This window comes from Acanthisitta chloris, unplaced genomic scaffold, assembly GCF_000695815.1.
Source record: "Acanthisitta chloris isolate BGI_N310 unplaced genomic scaffold, ASM69581v1 scaffold28804, whole genome shotgun sequence".
Taxonomy (NCBI): domain Eukaryota; kingdom Metazoa; phylum Chordata; class Aves; order Passeriformes; family Acanthisittidae; genus Acanthisitta; species Acanthisitta chloris.
The window spans coordinates 1,218-11,587 of record NW_008671412.1 but is presented as its reverse complement, the minus strand read 5'-3'; the positions used below and the strand labels follow the sequence as shown (position 1 = coordinate 11,587).

The 10,370-nt window shown below is 50.1% G+C and overlaps 1 protein-coding gene across 1 annotated transcript; it reads right to left on the bottom strand.

Moving 5' to 3' along the window:
• Positions 1–1,804: 1,804 nt before the first annotated feature.
• On the bottom strand, positions 1,805–10,129 carry C2CD2L (C2CD2-like; the record flags this gene model as incomplete). The annotated part of the gene is made up of 11 exons (XM_009074091.1): positions 1,805–2,025; positions 3,352–3,634; positions 4,118–4,251; positions 4,855–4,956; positions 6,272–6,443; positions 6,740–6,867; positions 7,443–7,507; positions 8,033–8,156; positions 8,324–8,444; positions 9,066–9,182; positions 10,019–10,129. Coding segments are annotated over 11 exons (1,578 nt in total), but the record flags the coding sequence as incomplete, so codon positions are not given.
• Between the last annotated feature and the right edge of the window lie 241 nt (positions 10,130–10,370).

Below are 10,370 nucleotides of genomic sequence, written 5' to 3'. Positions count from 1 at the left end.
CAGGAATAACAGGAAAGAGTCCCTTCTGCTGGCATACACCAGCACTTTCAATTCAAGCCCTAGGTGACTCTGGCCTTCTCTACCTGACCAAACATTTGAGACACTCTGAAGCTCCCTCCTGTGCATCTTTTCACAGCAGCGTACCACACACATTCCGGTCTTGGGAAATGGCATACAGCAGCAGCATCGCTAAGTCAGGATTTGTCCTTCCAAAGAACACAAACATGTTGTTTTATGTGCACCGTCAAGAGAACCGCTTTTTCAGTTGGTAGCATCCTGGATAAGTCAGGGTGACAGCAGCCACCTCGGGAGGTACTGTAACAGGAGAGCAGACCTATTGAATCCAGTCGGGCAGGCCTAGGCAATTGCTCTTCTGAGAGGTTTTTCTTCCTCTCTGTCCCAGCTCCTTAACTCTACAACCCATGGGAGAGCAGGAGCTTCCGCTCAAACCGGGCATGCTGACAGGGCACGACTTTTTCTGCAAAGAGCATTGTTATGCTCTCTGAAGGGGGTCTCTGAGGACATTATATTCACAATGTGCATGTATCAGAAGACTGAACAACCATTCATCTAGCAGGGCAGTCTTCTCCCACACAAGGAGTCTAGCACGTGCGCGAGGCCTCTCCCTCTGCAAATACCTGCTGCAGAAATGCCCTCTGTTTGAGCTGGTGCATTGGATGTGCTAGAAGAAACAAAATACCAAATGCAGTCAAGAAAGGCTCCTTCTACTACAGGAAACCCTTTCATCAGTGAAAACATGTAAACTCTTGCCTCTTCCTGCCACGTGGCTTCAGGCTTCACGTCAGAGGGCCCTTTCATCACATTCCTTGCCCTATTCCTTGCTGTCCATCCCCAGTCTGGTGCCCATCCTTGGCACGAGAACCACAAGAGCATAAGAGGCTGGGCACTCCGCAGGTCTGGAAGACAGCCTGGCGTCCCTTCGGCAACGTCCCCAATGACCCCCGAATGTAAGAGATTTGCTCATACGACAGCTGATGTGTGCGTGCAGCACAGCCCCTTCCCTGTTCAAGAAGGAGGTCTGCATCACAGGGTGGCTGCACAGGGTGGCAGAACTGACAGCACCGACCAGACATTCTTACAAGGGCTCGTGCTTCTACAAAAACTTGTGCAGTGGTTAAAACTTCCTTCTTCTTAGAGACTCCTTCCTTCGCCAGCATTGCTCCCTCAGCGCTGTCCGAACCAGAGACTGTTCCAATGGCAGAGCCAGGTGGAGAACTGCAGCTTGTTCTCCTGACAGCTCACAGCCCAGGAACGCATCACCCCACAGCGCACCTCAGTCAGGTTACGGTCTCTGCACCAAGCACAAGCAATGAAAGCGTTTAGATCGCCAGTGGCCACGTCATTCTCTCGCTAGAAGAGCTGAGCGAGGCTACATCCCACACTTCATGGCAATGTAGCTAACCCTGTAGCTTCTTGAACTCTGAACATTGCCACTTGGGAGGCCCGCCCCCCATTTCCAAGAGGCACCTGATGATGCCAGACAGCTACTCAGGCAGAGTCACTTCTGCAGCTCCTGGGACCCCTGGGGGGATTAGCATGCCACCTGGATTTTCTGGGAGAGCATGCTGGGGTACAACAATCAGAGAAGGCTAAGCCAAGGCAGACGAGCAGCCTAAGTCCCAGGTTGCCACCTCTGCTCCCCAGATGGCATAAAGCACTGGAGTGTCTTCCCTCAGCCAAGGCTGGAAAGAACTGGACTGCAGGTCACAGATACCATGGAGTGGGAAGACAAGAGACTAGAAAAGGATCTTTCAGAAATCTTTCCGATGGGCTTCTCCCTCCTTCAGTTCTCACCTGCTGATATGCTGTCACTACCTTTGAGTTTGGATTTAGACTTGAAGGAGAAGCGCTTGATGAGACGGTGAGAGAAGCTGCCAGCTTTCTTCCTGGCGGCAGAGTTGGCAGTGACATTGGACAAGTCATCGTGTGACTGGCTCAGGCCTGCATCCTTCTGCTTGCTCCTTCTCCGGAAGATGAGCTTGGTACCACTCCGAAGAAAGCTAACTGCAGAAGCAGAAAGGAAGGAAACAGAAACCATGACAGTATCCTGTCTTGGTGAGTTTCAGGGACAGTAACACACACAGCTGCTCTCAGATATGCAGCAAAGACCTCTTCTGCCCCAAGCAGCAGAAGCACATGGCAGGTCAGCAAATCCAGCTCCTGGCCACAAGGCAAAGCCTCTGTGACAGACTGCAGTACCAACGAGCTACTTCACTAAGTATTCCACCACATGGTCTCCCTGCATAAACTTTCTTTTAGAGAACATCCTCCCCTCAGTGGAAGTGTGCAGAATTGTAATAGAAAGCCAAGACACACATGAATGGAAAACAAAGTGAGAAAATTTGAATGAGAAGACACTGGGAGGAATGCAGGAGGACGAAAAGGCCTCTCAGACTAGTCTGTCTTGAGGGCACATGGATGAACTGGTTATCAAGCCCCTGCAACAAGTGCCTGTGGTTTCACAACATGCCCAATCTGAAGGCAAATAACGCCAATGGCTCCGTAAGACTCACACAAGTGGGACAAGATGGAGGCACCAATTGCCGTCAGCCTCAAATGGCTCAGAAAGGCATATCTGACACCTGTGTTCCGTACAACGCTATGACAGTATTTCCTACAGAGAGGGTTTGCTTTCTGGTTTCCCTCTCTTCTCCACCCACCAAGTCTGTCTAGAACTGGGGTCCCACACCTTTCTACCCACTGCCATGCTAACAAGGAGCCTCCACAGTTCAAACCAAACCTGCTTGTAACATGGTACAACTCCTCAAAACTTGTCCCAATCAAACTCCGAGCAATCGAGATTCTGATTAGCATAAGTTGGTAGCTAGATGAAACTGTCGCAGCTACAGGCAGACAAATCCAAGGTGCACCACCTGCCTAACTGACACAAGCCTGAAAAGGTGGGGCAGAGAGTTTGTGTGGACACCCTGCAATACGACAGGTCAGAGGCACTAGCTGCTTTGATGCTAACAGAGAAAGAGGGAAGGCATCAAAGCCCATATAATCCACATTGTTGGGCCGCCTCCCTTTCCACATCAGAGAGAAAACGGATTCTTGAGAATGCACAAGTTGAGCAAGGCTTCCATCTAAGAGAGCACAGAAACCAAAAAGGCTACAGGAATCAGAGAGCTGCAAATGGAGGAATTTGAAACTACTCCAACGAATACTCAGGAGAGAGGCAGGCTCTTCCAGGCTCCAGGAGAAGCTGCTCTTCACCATGCTGAAAGTGGGCTACAGACCCTGTGCTTGGGTGGGGAACTCAGATGTCACTTTGTCCTCAAGTACAACAGGTTAATGTTAGCTACCATTAGTCGAAGAGTTAATCCTTACCTTTGTGATCTTTCAAGCTCCTGGTCTCAAGGGCTCCTGTGGAGCCAGTTTCAGACTCAACATCTTCCACCGATGGTCTCTCAGAGATGTCCGATTGAGTTGTCTCATCCAGCTCCTGACTGGCTCTTTGTCCCAACGGCAACGCTTCCAGCAGCAGTGACGATTCGGTAGAATCATGCATCTGGTCAGCTGTGCCCTCTGCCGCGGAGTCCCCGTACGCTGTGGCCTCCAAGGAAGCAGCATAACCCAGAGAAAGTGCCATTTCATCTTGAGTAATAGGTACCTGAAAGAGAGTTAGAACAGCAAACAGACATGAAGATAGGATCAGAAGAATTGCATTCATCTCCCTTCTTCCATCTACACCTACAAACGGATGCTCCAGTGCCAGACAGCAGCTATGAGCAATCGTCACTCTTGCTGAAACATACTGGAACATGGCCGGTTTCAAAGCATTCTGCCACACCTCCCTCATTCCTCTAGCCAAGTTCAAGGAGTATTCCTTATATTCCCCGTGAGGTTCAAAATCAGCTATGGCAGCAGCCTGCCCTTCTGCAGCTGCCCTTTGTGAACTCCAACTGGCAGCTGCCCTGAAGACTGGCAAGGTACCTTTAATGCTCACTGAGAAGCAGCAAAAAAGGGTTCTGCCAAGCCAGTCATCCGTGTTGGAACCTTCCCACACTGGTCCCTACAGGACAGGGCATTTTCACACACGAATCCCTAGAAATGACCTCCCAGATTGAAAATGCTGCCCCTAACTACCAGAGACCTTGGAAACTCCCGAGATGATCAGTGTGCTACGTTTTGTTGGTGTCTTCTTGGCGGGCTTGTTATTCATCTCAATTAGCTGTCTGATCGCTGTCTCAGCCACTGGATCCAAGCCATTGGGCATATGGCTATCCCCTGAGCACAAGAAAAATACCAATGCTTGGAGTAGCAACCTTCGGCACAGGCCAGAGCTCGCTTGCTGATCACAATGCTTGTAATAGGCAACTTACATGCGCACAAAGGTAGAGAAGAGTTTGTTACAGTCTTGTCCAAATAAATCAAAGGAAAGAAGTTCTGCATAGCTAGCTCTTGGCTTTTTTAGGCACCTGAAAAGTTTCATTTCCCACCAGGCATATACCATTAAAACACCCCTCCCACTCAATAAAGACTTCTGAAGACTCCCAAGAGTTTGGGCAGCCTTGGTTGCAAGCTGTCAAAATGGCTGCAGTACTCTGTTCCAAACACAATCAGTGTCACACCCTGAGTACAGGGAGAGCAAAGCTCTTTTGGTCCAGATAGCCTGAAATATTCTTGTCAAGCAAGAATACAGTCAGAATCACTGACTGGATAGCCAAAGTGGAATGTCTTCTACATGCCCCCAGGCCTCTGCCCCCACCTTCACTTGAACATTCTCTGCTGCAGCAAATGTAAACAAGTTCATTGAGCCTCTGCAGCTCTCCAAGACAGGCTAAGGAACACAGTTACTCCACTAAGAGCCTCAAATTTCCAAGCACTTACGGCTACCACTGGGCAAGGGGCCGTGAGGGCTGCTGGTCTCCAAAAGCACTGTTGTCTTCTTTTCAGTCACCTCCACCTTGGAAGGAGACCTTGATGGTGAATCTTCAAGGCAAAAGAGGCAGAGACATAGAGATACCAGTAAGTGGAGATGAAGCTTAGGCAACTTCACTATGTTGTTGCCCCCTAGCACACCCCCAAAATGCCTCAAGTGAGCACGAAGGGAGCCTGTAAGGCTGGCTCTGTAAGACTTTGCGGCAACAGAGCACTAAGAAGCCTATTGGCTAAAAAACAGAAGCACAGAATGGTTTGGGTGGAAGGACCTTAAAGATCATCTAGTTCCAATCCCCCCTGCCATGGGCAGATATACCTTCCACTAGACTGGGTTGCTCAGAGCACCATCTGGTCTGAACACTTCCAGAGACGAGGCATCTACAGCTTCTCTGGGCAACCTGTTCCAGTGCCTCACCACCCTGACAGGGAAGAATTTCTCCCTAATAGCTAATCTAAGTCTACCCTCCTTCAGCTTAAATCCATTCTCCCGTGCACGCCCATGTGAAAAGTTCCTCTTCAGCGCTCTTGTAAGCCCCTTTTAGGTACTGGAAGGCTGCTTGCTATAAGGCCTTCTCTTTTTCAGGCTGAACAGCCCCAACTCTCTCATCCTGTCTTCACAGGGGATGTGTTCCAGGCCTGTGATCAACTTAGTGGTCCTCCTCTGGACTCACTCCAACAGGTCCACATCTGTCTTGTGTTGGGGCCCCCAGAGCTAGACATAGTACTCCAGGTGGGGTCTCACAAGAGCAGAGCAGGGGGGTGAATCACCTCCCTTGACCTGCTGGCCATGCTTCTTTTGATGCAGCCCAGGATATGGTTGGCTTTCTGGGCTGCAATTCTATGAAGCAGCCCCATCGCAAGACCTCGTTCACGCCACTTCCCACCTCATGGAATATCCAGCACATTCATCAGAACGCCAGACTGCAAGCAGCAACAACCCCTAGTAAGAAAGGTCTACATGCTTTCAGCTCCATATCTAGTACATAAGGAAGCAGTGAATAAAATAAGAGGAAGCACGACAAAAAACTTAGCCCAGCATCACACAGAGGTGATGTGGCAGCACATGCATTAGACCTCCCACCACCAAAAGGTGTCATGAGAGGCTCATCCCTTACCTCCCCCTAAACACTAGGCTTCATCAATTCCCTCCCTCAAGGCTACACACAAGTTTCCAGTCAGTCACAAAACGCCAAGGGAACAGCAAGGATGCCCATGTTCCAACCCAGACACCAGAAGCAACACTTAAGGTACGAGTCCGCAATCACCACGTGTGATGGCTAAACAGTTTTGCTACAGTCTGCGTGAGCAGCCACGGGAGTATCATAGTGGCCACCTGTACAATGCACCTGTTGCAGGGCAGCCTCACCCAGTTTGCAGTCTGCCTTGGGCCTGGACTGAATCGTGGTGACAGTAGTCACGATGGTGCCATCAGGCATGATGGTCCGGTCCATCTCAACCTTCTTAGTGGGGGTGATGCTGGTTCGCAGAGATGTGGTGTTCTGAGGGTTCAGAGATGCAGGAGACTCCTGGAATAGCAGCTACAAAGAGTAAAGCACAGCTCAGAAAGGCTCTGCTCCTCCGAGATGGAGAGGCAGGCATGTTAGGACAACAAAGGTTAGGGCTCTGGGCACCAAGGCACCATCCTCTCTACAGTATCAGTTGAATAGAGGGAGGCCTAGGGACCGAGGGTGAGGCAACATCCCTCCTCAGCATAAGGGTCTGCCAGTCCCCTGTGCCGAGTTCAGGCCCAAACACGCTTGTCTCAAGCTAGAGGCTCACATCATGAACACTTCTGGAGCACACAAGTGTGCAGAGCTGGGAATCGTAAGCTCACCTCCAATGTAATGGTAGCTTCAGCTGTTAGTGACTGCCCAGGTCCCGGGGCCAGTGAGCAGACCTGTTTCCCAGATGGTCGTTTGCCCAAAGAATCAATCAGAAGTGTGGCATATGCCAGCAGCACATCTACAAGAAGGAACAAGAAAATGAAACACACCACATGACCTCAACACCTCAGACATTTTACCAGGCAAGCAGCCCCGTGGGCCAAGGAAGCAGACCCCCACAACTCTGCCAGCTCCCAGGTTCAGAAGGGAGGAGGGGGAAGCAGCGCTTCTTTGCTCCTCTTTAACAATCCAGAAACCAACTCCCCTAAAAACGTGGCCATTGTGCAGTCTCCACCAAAAATAGGTGCTGCAGTTAGTCCCTGAGTACAGATGAACAGAGGTAAGAGCCTTCTGCAAAGTTCTTCTAATGGCAGGAAATACCTGCATGCCTCTGCCTCCTTCAGAGTGGAGACAGGCAGGCCACAGGAACCTCCTGGTTCAAGGTCAGACCCAGACCATTTCGGTAAGAAGAACAGAACTCAGAGTTACTTCACACAGTCAGAGGCTCACATAAAGCTGGATATAAAAAATCCTTTGCAGAGTTCATCATACATTATACCGACACAGAACTTCCACAGGCTTAAAGCACAGGAAGGCCCCTAGACATTTTTGTCTCCCCATCTTACAACACATCTTATGTCTGCCTGTACTCACTTCCCCCTCCGTCACTGTTCCCCAGCATCTGTAGCTTCAGCTCTTTGCTTCTAGGTCCCAGTTCCCTGTTGAAACCGAAAAAGATGGGCTGGAGTTAGGTGCTCTTTGCAAAGCGGCCATGGAACAAACAACCCCATTAAGTATCTTCCCTTCCTCAAATCTTGCATGCCTCATCACCTTCTCCAAAGCTCCAGTGTGTGCTGCTTTGGGGCAGCAAACTACACAGAATGGAACTCTGGTTCATGTCCCCTGCAGGGCCGTGTAGGCTCCCAAGAGAAGCTGAGAGGGCAATCTGTCTGGAAGGCTGAAATTTATGTATGCTACAGGCCTCCTGTGCCTGCTGCTCCCACAATCAGCACTTCTGCCCACCCAGTTAAAACACAGTGTCCAGGGAAGCAGGAAATAAGTACACAAGCTGGGGCCAACTCCTAGAATCGGCAGCCCAGCACACCGGCAGCACAAACAGATGCTGCCCTGTGTTGCAGACTTCACTTCTGTGCCATCTGCATCAGTTACTGCAGTATGGTAATGACGCCCAGAGACTGTGCCGGACCAACTCCACTGTGCCAGCCAGGAGGGCAGACACTTACAGAAAGAGCTCCTCATTCCATTCCATCTCTGCCACAGCACTGGCGCTGCCAGCTGTCAACGGCCTCGTCCACTTCTGCTGCGGGGGGCTGTCTAGCTCTGCCACACAGCGTATCTCCCCAACTCCTACAACAGAGGGACAGAGGGCACATATGCACTTGTCAATACGAGGCAGTGGCTTGGCAGACACACACCCATCTTTTCCATTCAAAGCCACCCAAAAAGATCCACTCGCTCTAATCTTACCACCTGCGCACTTGCCCCTGTGGATCAAGCTATGTTTTCACACTTACCTCCCTTCCCCTGGCAGCCCAAGTTCTGCACTCGAAGATTCCGGAGCAACAGCTTAGAACCCAGAGGGGCTGCTGCTGCTGCTCCAGACGGGGACTCTCGAGTCAACTTCTTGCTGGGTACCTGAGGAATGATGAGAGTGAGACCAATGCCTTCATTGTTCACTCGCCAGCACATAGCAGCAAGACGCGTGACATTTGTCCTTGCATCTACTAAGTAGCTCCTCACAGCAACACTGTGGAATACCCATAGAGCTATCAATGCTGCAGGTTTCGCAAGCTATCGACCTCCGGTGGGCCCTTCGATTATTTCAGATGGGAAAAACTTTAAGGCAGACAGGAAAGGAGACAGGCTAAGAACAAGCTTGCTGGCTGACAGACCATCAGCTGACAATGACAAACCACAGACCATTCCATGCCTGTAAAGGCTGACCTGGACAGAGCCTTGGTGTTCACAGCAAGGGACACCGCCAAAACAAAGATGTGTTTCAGGCAGTCTGGCTCCTCTGCAACTCAACCAACAATCGGCATTCAAGAAACAAGGTACCAACAGAGTTGCCCTTTGGAGCAGTATCTAATTATCCCCATGTCACAGTACCCTAACTCCTACAACAGTGCAGGCCAGGATTCAGCCGCTACCCAGAAGTGAGACTTAACCCCTGGATACCTGCCTGAGCCTCAGCCCTCAGAAGTGTTCTGGGGCCTGTATCTGAGGCACAAGAATGACACGAGGAGAATGCCTTACCGCACTGGCTCCAGCAGTGCAGGCCTTCAGATTCACTGTCATGGCTGGCTGCGTGCTGACAATGGTATCCTCAATCAGATCCTCTATAGTGGACAGATCCGCTCTCCCTTCATCCTTCTCTCCGCAAATCAAGAGGAAAAGCAGGAAAATCATAATGAGGCGCACACGTTTTCTCCTTAGACAGCTTCAACTGTCTCTCAAACCTCTAAGATGCCACTTAGTCTTTCTCACAATGATAACCTCCCAGATACTCTTCCCATATCCAAGCCTAGCTCTACCCAGTACTCAAAGTTTCCATGTAGCAGCTGCAGGCAAATGCAAGTTTTCTAAATGAGAAAAACTAAGCCTCTACATCTGTAGTCCACCCATTGTAAATTTTGACAATACAGCTTTTACAGTCTGTCACATTCTCACCACCTCACGAGAGGGTACTACCACACTTCTGGGAAAACAGACAAATTCCTATATCCACTCAGCAAAAATTAACAAGGGTGTCAACAAAAACAATTCAATCAACCTATCTGGATCACAGAAGCACAAGCACGCCCACATTCAGCTCATTAAGCCTCTAACCCCATGGGTTCCCCACCTTAGTCTCTCAAAAAACTCTCAATCAAATAAAACCAACAAAACCAATCAAACACCACCACTCCCTCACACACACAAAAAAGCAGCAAACCAGCAAATTTTGCAGCTCTACATCTGACAACAGCAGGAGAAACCCACATAAACAGAAAGCCATCAACAGGCATCAGTACCGCTTCAGCCTTCTTGAAGATACGCTGTCCTGGCACAGCTGAGCTAGTATCAATTCCAGGGTGAAAGAGCTCCCTCCCTCGTCACTGACAGAGAGCTGCCAACCTCTCCCCTCTGCAGCAGCCTTCTTTCCAACTGTTTCTGCTCCTCCCTCCCTTCCTCCACTCAAGGCCAGCCTCCCACCGTTCACCACCCACCTCACGAAGCTGAAGTCTTGGAAGAACCAAAAGGTTCAAGTCTGGTCTGTCCTTGAACATCCATGACACCAGGAGACCCTCGTTCTGAATCTCCTCCAACTGGATCTCCACCTGGCCCAGAACAAATATCCATGGTCAGGAATTGTTTCTGTTTACATTAGGTGCTTTTTGCCCCACTTCAAATTCAGCTAATGAAAAGCCCTCACACCAGTGCAACAGTATGAGACAGAACACAAGAACACAAATGCTTCCAAGGCCTATGGGATGAAGCAGCTGCAGAAGCCTCATTGCTCCATAGTGAGATCTAGCTTCCTCACTGCCACTGGATGCCCAGGTGCCATCAAAAGGAAAC